This window comes from Anarhichas minor, unplaced genomic scaffold, assembly GCF_050575085.1.
Source record: "Anarhichas minor isolate MPS153535 unplaced genomic scaffold, ASM5057508v1 ptg000007l, whole genome shotgun sequence".
In the NCBI taxonomy this organism is placed as follows: Eukaryota; Metazoa; Chordata; class Actinopteri; order Perciformes; family Anarhichadidae; genus Anarhichas; species Anarhichas minor.
Genome location: NW_027466453.1, coordinates 17,574,345 through 17,598,085, shown reverse-complemented (window position 1 = coordinate 17,598,085; position 23,741 = coordinate 17,574,345). Strand labels below are relative to the sequence as shown.

Below are 23,741 nucleotides of genomic sequence, written 5' to 3'. Positions count from 1 at the left end.
GAAAACTGAGCTGACCTCTCACCATGAACATTATTTTGCCAGTGATTTATTTTCCAACCACGCCACAACTTGTACAAGATTTTTGTCGAAACATATTCAATACCAGGGATTTGCAACATATCTGTACTATTAGGCACGACTTTGCATACATTCTCCTCAGTCTGAGTCCCTGGAGGCTCACAGACTGTGAGAAGCTGGAGTTTGGGCATTGACCTGCTTTTATTTCGACAGAATGAGTTCAAAAATAGACAGTATGCTAAAGAAGTCTAGTTTCTCCTGGATGAAAGGACAATGAGCACACACATAAGGCAGTCAGACTTAATACATCTAATTATACCTCCATCTCGTGTTTTAGGAGAGTTTAGTCCTCCAAACTGTGGTGTGGTTTTGCAGTTTATCGGTCTCCATCTTGTTGTATCTCTTCACCTTATTGGCTGATTGATTCCAATTGTGTTTCAGGGGATGTTGGAGAGCTTCAAAAGAGTCTGCACAAAGCCGACAGTGGGTTCAAATCCGATGCTGATGTGTTGCAGAGACCACGGAAACTGATGTGTTCCACCGACTCCAGTTGGAACTAGATGACTAAGGGCTCATCTCTATTCCCAACTTGATGTTAAGGAAGAGAAAGGCTCTTGTCTGCAGGCTCCCGTTTCTGGTCTTGGAAACATAATAACAAGCTATGCATGCACTGCAAGCATAACTCTGCATTCCTCAGCCAAATCTATTTGCAAAGACAATCTTACATGTAGTGTGTCTCTGCTTGCAAATTCAACATGGCCCAGAGCCTCAAGAGTCAAATTCAATAAAGGTAAGACACAAAACAAACATGGCTTTATGACATTCTTAAAGGCACAAGCAAGATTTTCCTGAAAAACAATGTATTGACTGTTATACCCTTATAGAAAAGAATCCCTCTGAATCATCAGTATGAACTTCAGATACCCTGTCCTCTGACTGTATTTTCTCATTTTGCTGTGTTTTTGGTCATTGACCTCTTTAAAAACGTAGAGACCAGGTGTCAATTGAAAGCTACAAAAATGTCACACACAGATCCAAAAAAACACGCAAATATAGCAAAGCAAAATAGTAGGCAGACAAAGCTCGTTACAGCTTGGAATGTAATAAATTGAAACGAATGAGGGCCCTCAAAGCATTGAAAATGCAACAGCAATGTGCCCTTGTAGAAATTATGCCCTTGTAAATTACAATAATCCACACACCTCCCTGTCAACAGTTTATTCAGGAAGTAGTTTTTACCAAACATTTTAAAATGTACAAATAGTTCTGTTGGGCGATAGGTTAACATTTTCGGAGATCAGCTGAACACACCTCTTTCAAACTCGGCAGAAACCAAATGAAACTCACCAAAACCGTCTGGGTTAGTCTTTCCGTGGTTCCAACAATCAAACAAAAAATATGCTGGCTCTAAACGCAGTTGTTTTCCAGCCATTCGAATGGCCCTCGTTCTCCGGAGGCAGACTATTTAATTAACAAAATAAAAGGACAAACATGCCCCCAAAAAACCACCGGCGATGTACTCAACCGATCGCAGATATATTAATCCAATTGCCAAACCCTAACCGACAGTAAGGCCTTTGGTTTGTGTTCACGGCAATGAGGCTAATAGCTATTTAAGATAGATAGATAAGTAGTTTGTGGATAGTGAAGATGTGTTTTTTCATGAAATGGCTGAACTTTTAATGTAACTTTTGCCAATCTCAACACAAATCTGCCAGACTTAATCATTTACTTTTACTTGCAACAAGATCAAATTTTTTCACTTCTTACACAATGGCAGTTGTCTAGTAACACTCTCATCGTGTGTATGCTAAAGGGTTATTATGTAGCACAAGAGCCAACGATCTATCAGGGACACACAGATGGTTTTGGCATCAGTGTTCTCACTTAATGGGTAAGGTGACCAACCTGCCAAAGACTTGATATGTACACTTTTTTGTCCTTACACTCACTTTGCCCGTTTTTCTCCCTTTATCTCCTCCAGGGAAAGTAAGCGGGGTGGGTGTCGCTCAGTCATACATGGGCACATCAGTCTGGTCTCTGTGACCCAGACCAAGGCACCCTGCAAAGCCCCTCGTGTTCTTCCTTTATTGCCGCTGCCCCCTCAGCGTCCTCTACCTCCTCTTTCTCAGTTCACACCTTGCAAAAGTGCCGTCCGATAGGTGAGGGCGGCGAGGGCTGCGCCGTCATTTGGCTGACTGCTGGTGGGAGTGCGATGCGGATTGGAGGATGTCGGGGGACTGGGATGAAGACCTGTGTAAGAAGGCGCTGGTGCTGGTGGAAGAGCTGTGCTTCAACTCCCCGAGAGGTTACAGCCAGAGTGAACGCTGCCAGGAGTTCAGCTACCTGCTGAGAGGTCGCACCGGACAGGTGGACGCAGGTAACTGACACATTGGGAGCTAATCATCAATCTTTTTTACAATGTCGGCATCAAAGGCTTATACAATTGATCGTTTTCTCCTTCAAAAAAAACTGAGTGGCTGTGGTCAGCTGGATTTATGTCAGTTCATGTTCTCCAAAGATAACAAGCTTTTAAAATGGAAATAGTTTCAAAACGTCCTGCAGAATACACCACTGCAGCTGCCTATATGCTCAGTGTTTTACATCATTATATAACTACTACAATTGGCTTTAATATATCCAAGCAGACCACAGCTGCTTCTATATGAAGGAGGAAACTGTGAACCTAATAGACACCTTTCAAGCCTTTTAGGTATCTTTGATACCTAAAAGATTTGGGGAATTGCTTTGAGGAACTGATCACCCACTCAAAAGGAATTGTCTTAATATGAGCTCCAGTGATGATTTTTACTGTCCCATTATGGTCTGAATCAGGCTTTTACACACAAGAACAAACAACATACTTACAATATTTTTAATGTGTTGTCATCAAAGTGGTAAAAGAATATTGTCGCCAAATATCATCTTTCAAACTCTTCAGCAGAAATGTTTCATTATTGCCTCAGCAGTTGCGGACACAGCAACATGACATGCTTTCGATTTTAAGGTTTGAGAGTTTTTTTTTTACAAAACTGAGTAGGTGCATCATGCGCAGTGGACTGCATTGTGTGCAGAGTATTGTGTGTGGGTTCTCATTGAAGCATTTGGAAGTGCAATGCGCTGTTATGCAGATTAGCGTGGATATCTCTGGCTCATTGTAGATTAAACAGGATTGGCTGCATGTTCCCTCTGGAGATTTGGATGGCTCTGTGAAGAAATGTCACACCATGGTTTTAGGCTTTGGCCCCCTTTGCTTACCAGCTGTGATTTTTCGGTGTTTGCTGACGGAAGTCTCCGAACCCTCTGAGGAAGGCGACCGCCGAAAGCTGTCAGCGAATGGCTTGTGTAAGCAGCGGAGATGTGTTTGATGTGGAGCAATGTACGCCTCCCAGTGGGCTTGCATCAGTCCTTGATTGACAGGAAGCCTCGGCCCCTCTTCACGGTGCACTTCAGAGGCCTTCTACCCACCCACCTACCCACCCGCTGAATCGCATTTTTATGCTTCACGGATTAGCGATGGATCTTTGCTCATGAAGGTACAGCAACTGCCCTAAAGAGAGACAAATGAAGGAGAGTGGTTTGGCCCCCGACAGTCCCCATGCACGTTTTATCACAGCCGTGTCTTATCAGTGCACCTTGATCTGCCAACCACACAAAACCTACTCTTCTGCCTCCTCGCTTTGTTTTTCCCCGTCCAGATCAATACATTAACCTTTCTTATCCTTAAACCCCTCCCCTCTTTAGGTTTTGCTCTAAATCATTGTCATGCTGTTTTCTTCCATCGCTCTGTTCCACGGCTCTCTCTTTCTCTCTACCATTGCCTCTTTGGTTTCTACTCTTTCACACATGGCGTGGTAGTTGCATCGACTTTATCAACCCTCCTCCCTTCCTCCCCCTCCCCCTACCTCCTCTGAGGAAACAAAAAGGGGGAATAAACCCAGTCAGCTTATATGTCTGTTCAACATGTGCACCAATCTGTTTTCAACCCTCTCCCTGTCTTTCCAGGCTCAGCCGGCCGTTCTGTGGTTTGGATCGTTTTTCATTTCACTCTATTCCCCTTCATCACTACTGTCCCGTTTTCTACTTTATCCTACCTTCCTTTGCCCTCGTTTCCTCTCCTTCCGCTCCATCACTTTAAGCTTCTCCTGTCTGCTGATCTCCATCGTCACATTCTCTCTTGCCTTGCTCTCTCCTCCTTTTTTCTCCCCCTTCCCATCCCCTGTTCCTCACTTCCCACCCTGTCTTGTTCAGCACCTCAACAGATCGATGTATCCCTCCCACAACTCAGCGGCCCCCCAATCATATCTTTGTGCTGATTAATGACATACACAGACTGATGAATAATTCACCAAAGACAGAGCAAAGAAGGAGAAGCAGAGAAGAGGTGGGGGGTGCAGAGATGGTAGGGGTGATGAACAAAGACACAGTCGCTGAGGAGAAAGCGTGCAGAGGCAGACAGCATGGGAAAATAAATGACAGCGAGGAATGAGGAATATTTGAGGGGATTATATAGAGAAGCGAGTGAAAGAGAAAGAGAGGGCTGGTGGAGTCAGAAGGCGAACCGAATTCCAGAAGATGTACCCCAGGGCTGGAGGATCGGCTGCTGTTGTCTTGTGTTCACTCATTTGCTCTAAGCCTGGTTGTCAGCCTGTTAAAGAGACAATTCCACTCACTTTTGTATGATTTAACAGTGTTGATTGCTTTATAATGCCCATAAATATACTCTGAATTGAACTAAAGTGAAGGAAAATGAGTTTAAAGAACAGGATGCCCCTTTTTGGGCATCTGGTCGGGAGTTCAGAGAACATTTTCCTCTGACAGTAAGACATTACTGTTCTACACTAAGGTGATGATTGGCCTGCCTGCAGACAGGAAGGATTGGTAAGTGGTGGCCCTCATCTGGACGGAGCCCAAGATGGCGAGAGGCAAAAAATTCCAGTTAGACGCTGTAAGGCGGGGAAGCCTACTTGGTTATCGAAATCTGCACACTGTATCGTAATTAGTCCTCTCGGTCTACTTACAGCCTATGCATATTCATGTTCAGGGCTGTGGGCCTATACTTCATTTGGGCTCTGATTGGTCCTTTTGTCAAGTCATCAGACCCAAAACATGCTATTCATAAGAAGACTTCAAATGGCTCAGGAAAATGAATAATATTGATTGTATATTTTGTCTATTTATTTATAAATATCATGAAATGATATTTCATGAAATATTTGTAGGGTATTTACAAATTTATGAATTCATGAATTTACGTATCATAGGCTCCGACATGTGCAGTTGTGCATTTCTAAACCATATACAAAACTACAAAAGTTCCTAATCGACTCTTTGATTTCTGCTCTCTTTGACAGAGGCTGTTGCTGGAACTGTCCGGCTGTCTGGTGCTGAAATTGAGCTTTTCTTATATTCTGTACACTTTTTCAGTCGGATGAGTCATACTCCAGCCTCCCCACACACATCCTCTACAGACCCATATTCACCATCCCACCCCCACTATCTCCCCCCCACCAAACCTCCAATCCAATCCTCCCCACAAACACAATCCTTGAGCCATCACAGATTAAAAAACGTATAACCATGAGGAAATGCAGGATGACATTACATAGAGACAATACTGTGGGTGTTTGTTCTCCATTGTGTCCCCCCACCCCCTACATCACCTCCTCTCCTCTCCTAAGAATATCCCCTCTGCCAACGTTTGCCCCCATTTTAAGCACATTAATTAAATGTGGGATGTGAGCTTCAGGGGATGGTTGCATCAATTTACGCCTACAGCGGGTTCCTTCTCCTGCACTGTGATTTGTGATTTTTTTTAGATGATGTCATGAAGCTTGTGATGGCGTGTGTGTGTGGATTGTTGATCATGCAATGGCTTACTGTTGATTTGTTGGGCATATTTATGATGTGATAATTAAATACAGGGCGTGTGGTTGTTGTTTTTAGCCATGGTAGCAGCATGGGGTAGTTTATAATGATGGTTTTCACAGACATCCATTAGTCTCAGACAATGAATTCTGACTTTGGTGATCCCCTGACTTGTTCCTCCAGGATCACCATGAGGTTCACATTTGTGGTTTTGAGTGAAATGTCTCAATAACTATTGGATGGGTTGAGGCTGACCAGATCCCAAAAACAAATGTGGGCCAAAGAGTGTGTTTGTGCGGGACAATGTGGGACACCGGCTTCACCCAGTTATAAGCAAATTCCCAGTCTTTGTTGTCTCTGCATTTCCTTTTCTGTGTGCTAATTTCCATCACATTCTGCCTAAATCTACATATCTTGTGACTTTTCAAACAGCCCCAATGCTGACAGCCTTCCCTGCTTTCTCCACAGCCATTGGATTAAAGACAGATTTTAGAAAAAGGTCTGCCCTGCAGTGGTTTGACTTTTGAAGACCAGAGCCAAACTAAATGTGGGACATATGAGGGATGTGGGACAAGGGATGAAAATGCTGTGCAGTCCCACATAGAGTTGGACACGTGCTCTAGATGGGTTACCATTCACATCCCCTTCAGGATGAACTGTAATAACTTTGTTGATCCCCTTACTTTTCATCTAGCACCATCTTCAGGTCAATGTTTTTATTTGTTAATGTTTTATATTCTGGTTCATGATTTGTAAAACTATTTGCATTCATATCAGCTTTAGCTGTAGTTTGTGTTAAGTGCTAATTAGCAGGTGTTCACAGTAAACTGGTAAACATGATACACATTATACCCTCTAAACGTAATCATTAAGCTCAAATCACTGCTGTGCCTCAGTACAGCCTCAGAGAGCTGCTAGTTGCTCTTGTTAAAACCACATTATCCTCTTTTAAATGCCATTTCTTTCTTTCTGTGTTTAATAATACTTTATATTACGTTACTTTATAATGATGACGTTAAGGCTTCCTTTTGTCTGTTGAATCTTCTGTTTTTCATCTCTTTATTTTCTTTCCCCTCCCCTCCATGTCTTCCTCTGGTCCTCTGTAGAGATCTCTGTCAGTCTGCTGTCGGTCATTGTGACATTCTGCGGCATCGTCCTCCTCTCCGTCTCCCTTTTTGTCTCCTGGAAGCTCTGCTGGCTGCCATGGAGGGACAAAGAGGGCGGAGGCCTGAGCCTGACATCGGGGTTGCTGCCTGGAAGCGCTGGTGTCGGAAGCCTCGGAGGCACCGGGGGCTCGTCACTCTTACCACCCCTGCTGCAGAGGAAGGAGGGCCACTCCTCGTCCTCGCTCTACCCCTCCCTGGGCCAGCAGGGCCAGCACCACCCCCATTTCTCTGACCTGGTGGGTTTGGAGAGGGGGGAGGTTGGAGGTGTGGTTGGGGGACCACAGGAGACCCAGGAGCCGTCCTACCTGGACATGGACTCCTATCCCAACAATGCTGGTGAGAGAGGGAGCAAGTTCCCAGAAAGGAGACACTAATCCCAGTCTGACTATAAGAGTAATGTAATGCCTCGTTCAATAACATCTCATTTCAATACACTCACATGGTACTGAATTTAATACTGAAATTGTACCTACATATAGTAAAAATAATGAATCTATGCTGCAACAGTGTTATGAATACTGGCCATTATTGTATACGTAGCTTTTCTTTCAGTAGTGCTATATTCAAGGAGTAGTATTCATGTTACAGGCCTAATCTCTGAATTACACATACTTGGTTATGAAGGAGTCTGTGACTTTAAGATGCAGTTTCAATCATATCTGTACTTTTTTTAAAGAATTCATTTCTTTATTTCTCAAAACAGCATACAGTGAAGAGACATATCTGCCTTTTAAAGAACAGGTTCACACACAGACACAATTGTGATGCCATTGGAGTCATGTTTCTTTTTTTCTGTTTTCTGTTTTATTAACCAAACAGTTACAATTTACATATCTGTTAATTGCACAAACACACATAAACATATTGATTAACTCAGTTGTAAGAGATCCTTCCCAGAAAGCTTGTGATGGTTGCAATCGACCTTTTAAGTTTAACAGGAACTTAATTAAGCAGCATTAAGTAAGAGAAGAATTTTCACAAATAGATACTAACTGTCATAAACTGATGTCAGAGATATGTTTAGGACCTGATTTTATGAACCAGCTCTATGCGTTTTCACTCTGCTTTTATTTATTATGTTAAAGTTTATGGCAGTTCTTTCATATCTGTGTTATATGCCTGTCATGCTGGCTCATGTTCTGCTATTGTAAACATGTCTACTCATTCAGGACAAATTTCCCCTTGGGGATGAACAAAGTATATATCTAATCTAATCTAATCATTCCTTCCCTTCTCTTTTCTGTTAATCACTGTAAAATCAATGTTATACAATCAATTCGATCAATGATGCTGACACTGCATTACAAAAAAAGGCATTGATCTGAGCCGTTGTAATGACGACGGCCACAATAGCACTAACCAAAGAGACATGTTAGTCATTGAGGATTGTTTTGTCCATTTCACTCTGTTAGGAACTCTGAAGCTGAGTCAGACGTCTCCAGATGTCCCCAACTCAGAGGTTGGAGCCCAGCCCCATAAAGATCTGCCCAACGCTCATTCCCAGCAGCAGGTCACCTCCCGGTCAGTAAATAAGAAAAGGAGGGCTTTACCTGTTAAAAAGTTGTTTTTGATTAAGACCGTACTGGATGTACGATGTTGGCTTTAATCTTGCTTGCCTCTAATGAGGTCTGTAACTCATCTTACATGTATTGAACCTCAAGTAAGTTTCATCTTGAAAAACATCTTCTTTTTTTTAATTGATGCTGATATTAGCTGTTTTTCCATTTCTACAAAACCAGGAAAGACCCACAGAGAACCTTTCACAATTTTTAAAGGATAGTAACTTGTGTTTTTTGTCCTCCAGAAGCACCATCACACAACTTGCCTTGATTTGATAACACTTAATATTTGATGTGTAAAAAAGGTGTGTACTTTTATGCAAATAAAAACAGTGGGTGAACTCCATTTAAATGGTTTACACTGCATCTCAGATTATGCTGCTGAATCACACTGTTGCATAGCATCTTTTTTTGATCTGTGTGTGTGCATGTGATGCTCTCTTCACTTAATATTCACCCTCTGCGCTCTAATGTGTCTAGGCCCAAGCCCATGACTCACCAGCTCTCCAGTCCTGATTTCCACGGCGAAGAGAAGGAGCAGGTAACCAGCATTGGGCAGATCAAACCGGAGCTCTACAGGCCCAAGGGCGACCAGGGCGAAGGCAAACAGGGTGACAACTGCGGCAAAATCAGCTTCCTCCTGCGCTACGCCTTCAAGTAAGTCAGCAAGCTCACATTGAAACAACTTACTCGCTCTGTCAGTGTCCTCTAATTTAGACTTTTTACATGATTGCCACAATAATTTAAAGATCTAAAGTTTAACCGTAAACAATGAGGTCGTTACATCACCACCAGGTTAGCCTGAAGAAACTGCACTAGCTGTGGGTAGCCCCATTGACTCACACGCATCCTGCTTTGATCAAAATAGAAACTTAACTTCTCAATGGTTCTTCTTTTCCATTGTCTAATTGCTGTAGCAACAAACGCACCGGCGGTTCTCATTCAAGGTTCTTACTTATACCTCCGGAAAGTGAATCCGGAGTAAGCGTGAGCCAGGAACGTGCAGGGCTGCCACTAAGGAAGCCAGGCGACGTATTATAAAGAGCGGCAAAGTCCGCATTGTGAGGAGGTCGGGATGGATGGGTCAGGCAGGAGACCGCTGTTTGTGTCCTCTGTGAGTTATTTTACTGTATTTTTGTTAAGTAACTTATGTACTTAACTAACGCCATCAATGTAAGTAATGTAATAAACATACTTATTTTAATCCAAACCCTGATCATTTCCTAACCGAGTAGTTTTGTTGCCTAGACAACAGATTCTGCACTGCAGGGGCTTGCAAAGTGCTACTTGACATTAGTATAGAATACACGACAAAATAGAAATACCTTTTGGTAAGATATCATAGAAACCATTGTATGAGTATACGTTGAAACACAAAGCACAGCTAAAAATACCATATTTCATAGCAATCCAGTAATAGTTTATATTTCAGTCTGGACTAAAGTGGTGAACCGGCCGACCGATATTTACATCCATGCTGCTAAAATGGCTAAAAGCAGTAGATGAATACATAGATACATCAGTTCTGCATTCTGTGGATGCCTGTGATAACAGTGCACAGTTTGAAGAATTAAATCCTTGAAAATGAGCTCTGAACATTGTCTGAGTAGAACCAAGATATTTAATCTTAGTGGTTATTAATCACAAAGTCAGAGGGCTGCAAACACACGCTGGTTTGCTGAATTTTTTCATGGCACAGAACATTGAGAGGGTGCTTCTTGGGAAAATATCTTTATCCTCTTCAGTAGACACAGAAAGAAAACCTCCAACTCAAGTAGGACATTGAGTTTGAGAGAGTGAGGTATAAATAGGGAAAACATCATACACCACCAATACATTAGTGGCATTAAATGTAAGCGACAAAGTGTATTTTATGTACTGTGTGGCACAGATGGCTGTAGTTACTTTCTTTTTGTTCCTTTGACGATTCTTCATTGAATATTCTTCACTGGAGAATTTAAGTACGACATTGGTGAGTGCCATGCTGTGAGGACTGGGTAACGAGAGTGTATATTAATTGTGTATGTACTGTAAGTCAGTGGCTGTGGGTTGTGGGGAGGAGTGTGCAGCTCACTTGCTCGGTCTGTCTGTCTGCGGCTCAGCTGGCAGTCCCCCATTTCTGCCCGTCCCCGACATAAAGAAACATTACAACATGGCGAAAGTGCTGATGATCAGAAAAGAAAGAGAGCGAGAGACCGTTTTAGTCATGAATTATATATGGCGAGCCACTTTAAACAGCAGCCCCTGTCAACGCATAATAACACCAGCCTGTGTTATAGCTGGCGTTACAGATACAGAGAATTAGCAAGGGAGTTGGACGGACAGCGAGGTTAATGATGAAAACTATTCACGCGTCCCTTTTTCCCCATTTATAAAGTCACACGATAATTTATGTTGTGCTGTAGTTGCCTTTCATTACACTTGAGGGAAGCTGTTTTAGTGAGAGGAGTAGAAGAGTGGAGGGAGTGACTGAGGAGTAAAGAAGACAGGTGTGGGCATGTTTGCAGATACACACATGTAGAGGTGTGTTAGCACTGAAACCCTGATACGATTGGTATGTTAATGTGTGAGACCCAGATGTTGGGGAGTAACAGTCAGAACAACAATGTCAATCTTCCACAGATCCTCTGGGAAAGCCATTTCTATTGACAATCCCATTAAAAGCTGACACATTTCCACTGTGGGAATAACAGCTAGCTTCCAGGCATTGTCTGCCAGGAATAAGGCCGTGAATTTCCCTCTGTGCCTGAGCTGTAATAGGTATATTCTCTGCAGCAGGCCTGGTGGATTATGTGAAAAACTTGGTTTGGGTTCAAGCTCACATCTTGTTTGGTTATAAGACACATGAGTGCAGGGAAATTTCATTTCCAGTTATTGTATCTGAGCCACACTGGCTTATCACAGTGACCACCAACGTGTCTCAAAATCATACTGAATTAAAGATCTTAGATACATATTTAAATTGGTCAAGGGTTTCTCGTTAAAATATTTATCTGGCTGAGCTGGAAATATAATTTCCCCCAGCAACTTTCCCTGTTTATCATCTCCCTGATTTGATGTGAGTGGGCATGATTTGATGTGAGTGGGCATGTTTATCCGATTGCCTTAATTGGATGTGATTCAGAGGTAAACATGTATCCGGATTGGCCATGGTTGTATTGTCACCAAGCGTATCTTATTTGTGATTGGTACACACGGAGAGAGGATGTTATAACTGCCAGGGTCACTATAGGCGTTTGCGCCTCTGTTCATTCCTCAGCTCCAAAGTTCACGTTGACCTCCTAAAGCAGTTAATGAAGTGCTGACACACTGGTTAACACGGGGAGACACAGTCTAATGAGGTCTGATTAAAGGCCTCCAAGCCGTCCTCATCTTCTTCTGTTAATTAAATACATAATGAACGGTGCGTGATTAGCAGCAATGTCTGTGGATGGAGCATTCAAATGTAAAGGCGTGTGTACTATGTGTGCTCACGAGTGTGTTTATGCTTGCATATTTGTGTGCGGGACAAAGAAAGATTCCTGCTACAGTGCTTTCATGCACATTAGTGAGTCAGTATCTGAGTGGTTTGTTGAGGATCAATATTTCTATTTTTAGAGAAAAGCTGCTGATCGTTAAATATCTGGATACCTATATTTGTTATCTTTAAACATTTTATGCCAATTATCCCAGAAAATACAGCCCAGTGTAATATTCTTTTCTTTAGTAAAATAACACTTGAAGACTCTTCTTAAAGCCCAAAACTATTTTTTTTCTTTTGCCACATATAATATAATATATTTACATACACAATGAATGAGTTTGACTTATCGGTTGGTAAAAAAATAATCTGCAAAAGTTTGACAATTGATTAATTGTTTGACTTTTAAAAATACAAAAAAAAGTTCAGTTCATTGGTCCCAGCTTCTGACATTTGAATATTTGCTGCTTTTCTCTGTTTTATACCAAAGTAATATGATTAACTTTGGGGTTCGGACTGTTAGTAGGACAACACAAGAAGGGCCAATATCAGCTCAATGCTGGCATGGGTTAAGTTTTGGTGTGGCTCCTGCTCTGTATGGCCCAAAGTGAGTGTAGAATAAAGGGTACTGTGTTGAAGATTATTAATGAGACAGACTCATTGGTTGTACATATGTGCTTACATTTAACATTGATGATAGTGCATGATACAGCTGCAGGGATGACACACAAACACACACATGCTATTTTGGCTGTTCCTAGCCTCCGAGACACAGCACCTCCTACACCAGTGTGTGAGTAAAAAGCCTGCAGGTGTGTGTTTGTGTGTGTGGGCTGATCCTGTCTGGGTCTCATAGATTATTTGTGTAAATTTGTGCGACCCCTGCCATTTTATGCCTTTTTTATGAGCATGTGAAAGCCTCATGAAGTTTGCTCTTTTGTGTGTGTGTGCGCGTGTGTGTGTTTCAGTACGGAGCAATTGGTGGTGAAGATCCTGAAAGCTCTGGACCTGCCAGCGAAGGATGCCAATGGCTTCTCTGACCCATACGTGAAGATCTACCTACTGCCAGACAGGAAGAAAAAATACCAGACCAAGGTGACTCCCACCATACTCATCTGTATCCTGAGTGTAAACAAACATTCAAACAACATCATCAGGTCTGACTTGTTGTTTCCTGCTCTTCTGATGACCCAGCCTCCTCATGGGGAATCATTACAGTTTCACTAATGTCATCTCATCTAATCTGGGGCATAATTTATTCAACATAATGTGCTTCAGACTATTACAGGGCGCCGCTAACCAACTCTTGTGTGTTATTCTGGTATTTGAGGACAGTAGAGTCAATATTTGTGTACATTTCGGGACATTCTGTACCAGGAAATGTACCCTTAGCCTATTTTATTATTACATTTAATATGTCAAGATTTATGAGCTCGGGAGCCTTTACAAATTTGAGTTGTAGTTTGAAATCCATAAATATCACTGGTACTTTTGTGCAGCTTGTGAAGCTTTCAGTGACAATGAAGCTGTACCAGTTTGAAATATCTCCCCTTTGGTTTCCCCCTTTGTATGACTGTCTCCTGTAGATCACAAAAGCCCCTTCAGCCATTGACAAGAGTGAATGCTTCAATCATTTGCATAATACTGCTCCCCTTTTGTTTAGAGTGTAGATGATTGTTTCATTTCAGTCACATGGAATTTTTACACCACTCATATTTTGCCACGCTTTCATCCCTCCAATTGATTTCAAAAGGGGAAACAGACATCACCTAGTAGATGTTAGAGCTTTGTGTTTCTGGTTTCTAAAGGCACAATGTCTCCATCAACCGCATGTTTAATCCAAAGCTAACAAGTAATCATCGAGTGCTAATAAGCCGGAGTGACAGACCCACTCACGCAGTGACAAAAGTTAGATTTGGAAAATCGAGTGTGTCACCTTTTAATTATCCCCAGCTTTATTGCATGACAGCATTTATATCAAATGCTTAATAGCAAATAAATCCCACCAGTTAATCAACAAATAGTAAAAAAATAAATAGCTTGGAGATTGAAAGTGAAATGCTGTCTGCAATGTGTTAAAACATGATGAGCAGGAAATGAATCGTCAGATGGCATTTTCTGATTTGAAATGATCCATTTTATTTGATTCGTTTTAGAGGTGACGGATGGAAAAGGATAGAAACACAAGTCAAAATAGACGTGAACTAGACTGGAATAAAAACAGTTACCAATAGGAAATGTGTTGTGAACGTTTAACGGGTTTGATGTGATTCTTTATCCCTCAAGAAAAGGAAGAAATTCACTTTTCTCCTTCTTGCTGAGGAACAAGGTTAGACGGTGGTAGAGGTTAATTATGTTGCTCAAGGCCAATCAAAGCCCTCTGGAATATTCTGTCTTATTTTTGCAGAAATGTAGATCAATTTAAAATACTGTTTCATGACATCTACATGTCTGTTTTTGCTACTTTCAGCCCAACGTGATTCATCCTACAGGCAGTTAATCAAAGCTTTTATCTTCACAAGTCTCGGATAGCTCTTCTGTGAGGAAAAACGTTGATAGGAAGTGACGCCTTTTATGTTTCTAATTTGTTTTGGAAGAAGAACAGGGTGGTTTGCAGGAGCAGAAAATGGGCCAAAAAAATGAAAACAAACAAACACTACTTGAAACTTAAAAAGATGCAGTACAGTAAAGACCACAGCAACAAGAGCTCGGTGCCAAAGATGTCAAAAGATAATTAGGATCTTGTCGATTACTGCTTTAGGAAAAAACGTATTTTGACCAAATATACTGTAGCTCTAGTTTTATTTTTTTAATGTGAGACTTTTGCATTGATGGTTACGTTCAAGCCAGAGATTTAGAAAAAAGCAACAGCACAAACTCCTGTAGGTCGTTTTATTATGTTTTATAAAGACATGTCCTCATACTCGGTAACTCCCCTTTTCTGCTGGTATGAAAAATATGCGGTTGGTTTGATTGGTGAAATAAAGTCACACCTTTTTAAACAGTTTGAAAATGTACTTTACTGGGCAGTGGATCGAATATTATTAATACCAACAAAATGCAACAGTCTTTGAGGATTGTGGATGCATCTTTAAAAAAATCATTACGTGTTGTCAAACACTGCTGTTTGTTTTGGAATTTATCTCTAAAGAGACCTCGACTCATGTCTGTGACTGGAATGCAATCATCGATGCAAAAGTCTAAAATGTAAAAATGATGGTTATATGAAAGGCACAAACTGGGGCTAAGCCAGAAATATATATTTCATAACGCTTTATATTATAGCACACAAAGTACTGTGTTTCAGGATTCAGGATATGCAGGGTATCAAATAAATACCTACTGGGTACTTATACAGATACAAATATGGTAGTATGAGTGAAGAAGATGAGAGATCTGGCAAAAAAGGCTTGTAAAGGAAGGGCAGGACTGTGGAAACAGTGTTGATGCTTCGATTATATGCGAAATAGTTTAGAATAGTTTAAGAATTGTGACATATTAACAAAACATTCTGTAGGGAATTGTAGTGTAAGAATTGTTTTAGATATATAGTAGTTATTATTAATAATTTAGTGTGCAATATTTTTGTTGCTGGGAAAAAAACATTAGTCTAAGCCTGGGAAGAGGGGGATACCTGTGTAGCTATAACCATGAAATAGTTATGCGTATGTTTATTTTTACAACGATAATTAAAATACGGGGGAACAGTAATGTAGTTTTGGGTCCAATGTTGAATCTATCTGATGCTCAAACAATTACGCCGGATACGGCTTCCACTCACAAACCTTCTGTTATTGGACGACGTATGTGGTCAGTTGTTAATATATTGACCAATGAAATGTTATTTTCTCCATGTGGTAGCAACTATTTCTGAAAACACGAGTAATTCTAGCAGAGGTAGTGGCCGTTACTCTTAGTACTTTACAATCAAAACAAATCATTGAAAATGTGGGCAAGAGCCCTTATTACAGTGCAAGACTGTGGTATGGGCTGTAAACAAAAGTAGTCCCATGTTAGCAACCTTTTCAGTGTGATTATACAGTAGGGTTGTTACAGGGTGAAATAATGTTGTTTGTTCCCTCCTCATTGCTTGTACCAATTGGTGTCCCATATAAAATAATGACTGTAATTTGTGGTATTTAATGTAAAGTGTTACTAAATTCTAACTCTGTCTCCCTCTCCCTCTCAGGTCCACAGAAAGACCTTGAACCCAGTGTTTAATGAGACGTTTCAGTTCGGGGTGCCGCTGAGTGAGCTACATTCCAGGAAGCTGCATTTCTCCGTGTACGACTTCGACCGCTTCTCCAGACACGACCTGATCGGCCAGGTAGTGGTGGACAACCTGCTGGACTTCAGCGAGGGCAGCGGGGACAAACCCGTTTGGAGGGACATTGTGGAGGGCACCGCGGTAAGGATAACGCTCTGCTGCAGAAATGATTGAAGGAGAAGCCCACGTTAGATTAGATTAGATGAAATTTGAATGAGCCTCGTGGCAATATCGGCCCGTTGCTGATTCAAATTATGGGCTTGAGCAGTGGTAAATAAGATAGAACCAGGAATTGAGCTGATCAAACATTAAACAAGTGACACTTTCAATTCTAGATTCCAAGTAGAAGAGCATGCATTCATCGTATGAAAATTAATCTGAATTACAGTTTAGAAGAAAGAAAAAATGAATGGAAAAAAATTGGTACATACTAGTATAATATAAAGCAAATATGTGGATATGTTGCTGACAGAATGTGTAAAATGCCCGCTGTATTCTCATTAACAGCTGGACAGAGGATGTACATGCATATATACATGTCTAAGATTCATATTATAAATTATATTAAATTCACAGATCTATACGGCATGTACACAATATGCAGGTATTTTTCAGGTATTCAATATTCAACAAGCTTTATTGTTATTTCCAAAATTCAACAGATTTTTTTTTTTTTGATCAGGTGAAGTCGTAATATCAGGTTCATAATAATCAATAATAATCAACCAAGCCTAAATGGAATTGAATGCTTCTCCTTCCTGTGAGGTTATGTAGAAGTTCAGACGAGCAAATGGAAAGTCTGGAGTTATATGGAGCCGGGGAGCGACCAGAGAGAAAAAAATAAATGTATCGAGGCCACGTTTTGGTTAAATCGTGCACACAAGATGTAATTTGCTTCAATCTAGTTAAATCGTTCCTACGCTTTGGTTAATTTGTGAGCAAAAGAGATAAGTACATATACAGAGAGCCAGCACAACAGAGCAGCCTCTGACCATCGGATTCAAGTCCACCGGTAACCATGAAGTTTTCCAGGGCCTTCCCATTCATTAAGTCAATCGCATCCTCCAAGTCAGCATATTTCCAACGATATAATCCACAAGCTCCTCGTTAATAGCAAAGTAAGAGTATCTATCCATAGCTACAACCAAGGTCACGTGCATTAAGCAGGTAATGACTGAATTGGCCTTGTGCACTGCCAAATTTATGTAATTATTCAATTAGTACACACAAATTAATAAAAATAAAAAAAATCATTTCTCGTGCACACTAATAAATAAATCGTGATCTCGATATTTATTTGTCTCTCTCTACGGCCACTCCCAGGGCTCAGTGGAAATAAACCACATCAATTCAGATGGATGATTTATGCAATAAAATATTCCAATGCCACCCATTCATAGATAATCACATTTTCAAGATCTAGTATCTTGTGTTGGTTAAGTTTTCCTTTCCTTACAGGATTCAAATTATTATGGTCTTTACTTTCAAATCACTCAGAGAAGCATGCACATTATTGTTTGTTGTCTGAAGACCATATACTGCGTAGAGAGGATGAAGAGAACATATATACTTCAGACTGGAAGTGGTCTGCAGTATAGATTCATTCAGAGTCTGGTAATGTAAAAGCACAGCTCAGAAGAGTCCAGATAGATTACTGGAAAGGCACGACTGGCCACATCCAAACTTTTTATCACGCACTGCCCAAGTAGATTTATATGAAATATTCATAGAACGCTATTAGGAAATTAGACAGAGCAAAGTCTTGAATTGTTTTGGTATGGATATTTCAGTTATTTAATAAGTTGAAAGTATCAGCCTCTTAGCGTATTTCAGTGTTTCACCCGGGGAAGTATTGATTAGTGAGGTTTAAAGCCACTAAGGGAGTCATCATGCCACAGTGTGACCTGAATAACACCGGTGTTATTACTGTGGTGCCACAGACACCACAGGCAGCGAGAAGATCCGTAAATGGAGAGGGGGGGGGGGGTATAAAATGCCTGGAAAATCGTCACCTCTACTTAACGCTCTCCTCCACTCGGGGACATCGACAGATTGGCATATGATTCATTTCCAGTGACGGCACTTCCCCTCTGCTTAAACACTCTGCCTGTCCGCATTAGGATGCCTGCTGTCACCCGCCATCCGTCACACATGTAGCTCTTCTCTGGCCTAAAACAATCATAACACAGCACAGCAAGGATATCTGTCTGTCTGTCTCACTCTGTTTCTGATGCCATGTGTGTGTGATCACAGCGCCCTTGCTCCATTTTTGATCCCTCTGTCTGTCTGTGTATGTGTGTGTGTGTGTGTGTGTGTGTGTGTGTGTGTGTGTGTGTGTGTGGTGACCTACAGGAGAAGGCTGATCTCGGAGAGCTTAATTTCTCGCTGTGTTACCTGCCCACTGCAGGCAGACTCACTGCTACAGTCATCAAGGCCACCAACCTCAAAGCCATGGACCTGACTGGCTTCTCAGGTAAAGGATTAACACACACACACATCATGCTGCTGATGACCTCCAGCAAGCAGTCTGAAAACGCTGGGAAGCCAGTAAAAGGAAATGACAGAGAACAGCTGTCTAAAAAACAGCCACTGGGGATGGAAGTGGATTCCTTGAGTTATTTCAGGTTTATGTCTTATTCGGACTGGCCCAACATGCAGTAGATATATTTTTGATAATGTAAACATAACAAGTAAACATGGTGTCCTTTTTTTGGAATAAAAGAATAATTGAAATTCTATTTAGCACCAAATGAAGAAGTTTTCTCCACCTACAACAGCCTCAACAGACCAGAATTAAATGCGTTCTGACTGAGGAATGCATCCCCATCTTTTGCTGTAAAACCAAAAAGTGTGTTAAAAAAACAACAACAGAATAAATCACCAACTGAAGTAGAAGTAGATGAAGTGTGTTCAGGGAAGTGCAGGAAAAGTCAATTATCATAAATCTTTGCTAAATAATTCCTGAAGTGCATCGAGCATCGACAGATTGATCGTTTCTAATTTTGAAATCTATAGAATTCAGAAGTTAGATCTATCCTTCAAGACTTAGAAGTGGACTTATGCATAATGAATATACTACCCGAAGCTATAAAGTTAATTACTGACAAACATAACAATCTGTAAAAATGAGTTACAATGTGTGTGAATGTTGTGATCGAAATCAGCTTGCAGGTGTAGCACCAATTATGTCTGCAGTGAAAAGACAAAAACAACTGTTTTACCCGTGAGACAGATGTTAAGAAATGTGATCGCTAAAGCTAATATTGAATTAACGAAAGTATTATAAAGGGTTTTATTCTTTAGTTATCCTTCACTTAAAGACTTGATTGCAACGGCAATGTCCTCTCAGATTAAATGAGATTTCAAATGCTAATGACCGCACGGCGTAATTATTGCCACGGTGATCCCCAGATGATTGCAGTGCCTTGAAGATGCTTTAAAATGCAGCTTAAAATGGAGTCGTGGGTGTGTGTGTTTTCCCTGGCTGCTGTCAGCGAGCGGCACATGTTGAATGGATAGCCGAAGTGATTCAACCTGTGCTGCTTTTCTCCCTTTGTGTTCTTAATCCAGCTTTGCCAAGGTGACTTGATTTTCATGCCTTTCATGTGTTACAGACGCGGATACCTGTGAGCACAATACCTAACAGCGTTTGCAGGAGTCTCCGCTTATCTTTTTCTCTCTGCTTTCTCCCCCTCTTTCTCTGGCTCCCTCTCTCTTTCTTCTTCACTGCTTCTCATCCCAATTCCTTCTCTTCCTCCCTTCTTACTCCCCCACTACTCCCTTTTTTCTATACCTCTCTCTTTTCTCATGCCTTCCATTGTCTTCCTCTTCCTCTCGCTCTTATCTCTCCTCCAGACCCGTACGTGAAGGCCTCTCTGATCTGTGACGGGCGAAGGCTAAAGAAGAGGAAGACCTCTATTAAGAAGAACACGCTGAACCCCACGTACAACGAGGCGCTGGTGTTTGACATTCCCAATGAAAATATAGAAAGTGTATCCATCATCATCGCCGTGATGGACTATGACTGGTGAGCAAGCTGAGGTGTTGTTATATTGTAGCACACTCCGGGGGATTTAAGATGAAACTGATCATTACTGTGAAGTGTGCTGCTCATTGAATATGTGTCTGCACACAGCAGAGTGATGTTTGCTGTTGCTTTTGGGTCCTCACATTTTCATGGTGTTGCAGCTGTGTTGAACACGATGAGGGCCCCCTCATGAGTCAGACTCTTGGTGGACGTTCCCTGTTTTACATAGACAAGCACCTCATGAATAAGCATGATTTATGCTAATGGTGACGGAAGAAGCGTAACCCTGCCAGTGTTTGTCTGTCTGACGGTTGCAGCAACACTTGGCTGGTTGATGTGTTTGTGTATAGATGCACCGCCTCCCTATTATGTAGTCTGCCCTCCATTTGGCATCTCCATAGGTGTGTGCTTTTGTATGTTTGTGTTTCGTGCCTGCTTCTCCGCTAACATCAAACTTTTATGCAGGGCTGTGTATATTTGTGAGCTGCTATTTAATATCCTTCCTCGGCAACTGTACTCTTTTCCTATAGTCAAGGTTGATACATAAGACTCTGTCTGCCTGTTTCTTACAAGCCCTGTCTCCCTCTCTCTCTCTCTCTCTCTCTCTCTCTCTCTCTCTCTCTCTCTCTCTCTCTCTCTCTCTCCCTCCCCCTGCTTTATTATTTCCTCGCTCTCTCCCTTCCTCCATTCACCTCCCTCTCTGCCTTGTTCTTTCTCTCTTTCTTTCTATCTCTCCTGTCCTTGCTTCCATCCTTTGCTGCATGTCAGTATTGGTCATAACGAGGTTATAGGGATGTGTCGTGTGGGCAGCGAAGCTGACGGTCCAGGGAGGGAGCACTGGACGGCCATGCTGGCCAATCCACGCAAACCAATAGAGCACTGGCATCAGCTTGTGGAGGTAATGAGCATAGGATCATGTGTGTTTGTGTGTGTGTGTGTGTGTGTGTGTGTGTGTGTGTGTGTGTGTGTGTGTGTGTGTGTGTGTGTGTGTGTGTGAGTGTGTGCATTCATGTGTCATCTACATGTGCCACCACATATGTTATGTTCAGTTCTTCTGTTGGTTCTGGGCCTGATAACCAAAATTATTTTACATTTGATTATCGTTATTATTAGAAGTAGTGAAAGCAGCAGCAGTAACGTTTTAAGAATAGCAGTAGTAGTAGTAGTGATAGAAGTATAGAAGTACTAGTACAGAAACATTAAAGTGTCGTATTCACATACAAGTTTTTAAGTATTAGCAAAATAATTTATTTCAAATTAAATGAGCTCAATAAGCTGAATGGGCCATTATATAGAACACATTTTAATTAATTTATATATTTTTGGGGAATTCATCTGTAACAATGAATCATTTTTTAAAAGCTAATTGTTGTGCTTGCCAAACCTTAATCAAAAGAAAAGCAATTACTAACTAAAGCTGCGAGTTATAAATATAATTCTTTCCTTCTGAAATATTGTAGCATAAGTTAGAAATGTCTGACACCTCATATCTGATATTGTAGATATCAAGCTTAGCTTAGCTAACCCATCATTAAACCATAACATTATGTTTTTGTGTGATGATTAAACAAATGAGATATAATGTGTTAATTATATAACCTTAAGAGGTACTAGGCGGATTTTGTCATCTTTTGACTGAGCCAGGCGAGCTGTTTCCCCCTGTTTCCATTATTTGTGCTAAACTAAGCTAACTCAACTGGCTGCTCGCTCTGGCTTCATATTTACCAAACAGAAATGAGAGAGGTATCAAGCGTTTCATTTGACTGTTGAATAAGCACGTTGGCCAAAGTGTCAAACTCCTTTAGATACAGGACCTGAGTAAATTAACTTACTTGCTTTCACCATTAAATGCAGCATTGATTATAGTAGTAGAACATGTAGTGGTGGTACACTGCAAAAGCCCCAAATCTTTTTTTTAAATGTGTCTACTTACTAGTCAAAAACACTTGATAATAAGACACAATCAATTAACAAGTAACATTTCAGTGAGATATAGGGATTTGTTTTTAGAGAATCCATCTTGATTATCTTAACTGACTTCTTTTGAGCATTACAGGCATATTATGACACTTCCTAATACTAGTGAAATGAAACCAGTTTAAATATTATACCATTTCATCAACCTTTCATTTATTTCAACTCATTGTTTAAAAAGTGTTTCTTTTCATCATGAATAATTAACAATTCTGTATTATATATCTGTATTTCTGAATCAAAATTTGTATTTCCCTGCAGGAAAAAGCAATTGGTACATTCGTGTCTAAGACTGCGACGGCATCCTCCCCTAAGCCGAACATCGTGGTGGACAGTCCTCACTCCGATTAAAACTGTGAGCCTCTCCTTGTGTCGATCGGATATACTATTTCTTTCTCTTATCTGCATGCTTTCACACGTACTGTGTGACTACTTTTAGGCAACAGTGCATTGGAATTTATATCACTAGTCCACATACGATCCAATTTCTCCTTGATTTCTGCTTGCAAACAGGCCTCACTGTATTGGAATCTTGAAGTACAGCCGTATACTGTGCAGCAAATGCTCTCCAGTCAGATTCACAGAGGAAGCCTTTAAAGGCATGACCTGTGTGATAAAGTGGAGGCTGTGGTGCCATCAGAAACAGAAGCATCTGTATAGTCTTGATGTTATGGGTTATGTAATGCACCCTCCCTCCCTCCACACTTACATTACTGCATAGTGTTTATATATTCTCTCGCCCCCTGCTGTTTCTCTTGCTTAATCTGCCTCTTCTCCCTTATCCTCTTTCCTCAGGTCGTTATCATCTCTCCAACTCCAGACTTTTCTTTTCTTTCCTCTCATCTGTGAATAATTCTCTCCATCAAAGAAAGAGAGACGCGGAGACACTGCTTGTGTCCAACTGCTAGTGCTGTTTTGCTCATGCTAATGAATCCTTCAAGTCCTGCGCAGAACAAACAATATCCATCACAAGCTACACTTTTGAGCATCAGACCACACATTTACAAACACATGCAGATACTAAATGGTACAGTCGGACTGATTTCGTAACTGTAAATTTGGGATCTAGCAAGGGAACAGACACACACAACGTACACACACACACACATACACAGAGTTTGCAGTATGTGCATAGTTCATGTGTGCTTCAGATTAGCGTAGTATTTCATCTAGGAGGAGCGTGATGTAACAAACTTTTCTCTCTTGAAAAAAAAAGAAAAAGAAAGCCATCCTAGCATGGCCATTTCAACCAGGACCAAAGGTTCATGCCCTTGTACAGACTATAAAAGAAGAAAATCACTATGTCGATATTTTTCTTTGCAATATTGGTGTACAGCATCTGCCGTACTGTATGGGAAAACATCTCACACAGTGCTTAGCAGGACAAAAAAATTTGAGGTGG

At 41.1% G+C, this 23,741-nt stretch overlaps 1 protein-coding gene across 1 annotated transcript; it reads left to right on the top strand.

The window, feature by feature from the left end:
- The first annotated feature begins 2,247 nt into the window (after positions 1-2,247).
- syt3 (synaptotagmin III) lies at positions 2,248-22,690 on the top strand. The gene is made up of 10 exons (XM_076081109.1): positions 2,248-2,398; positions 6,993-7,388; positions 8,465-8,573; positions 9,092-9,268; positions 13,040-13,166; positions 16,261-16,479; positions 18,691-18,811; positions 20,194-20,365; positions 21,134-21,263; positions 22,601-22,690. The coding sequence occupies exons 1-10, from the start codon at positions 2,248-2,250 to the stop codon at positions 22,688-22,690; spliced, it is 1,692 nt and encodes a 563-aa protein (XP_075937224.1).
- The last annotated feature ends 1,051 nt before the right edge of the window (positions 22,691-23,741 follow it).

What these genes read in the sequence shown, in the direction of transcription:
- syt3 (XM_076081109.1), top strand. Translation starts at nt 2,248, where the DNA reads ATGTCGGGGGACTGGGATGAAGACCTGTGTAAGAAGGCGCTGGTGCTG. An exon ending in CTCCTGCGCTACGCCTTCAA is followed by an intron (nt 9,269 to 13,039) that starts GTAAGTCAGCAA and finishes TGTGTGTTTCAG; the next exon opens with TACGGAGCAATTGGTGGTGA. An exon ending in GGACCTGACTGGCTTCTCAG is followed by an intron (nt 18,812 to 20,193) that starts GTAAAGGATTAA and finishes TCTCTCCTCCAG; the next exon opens with ACCCGTACGTGAAGGCCTCT.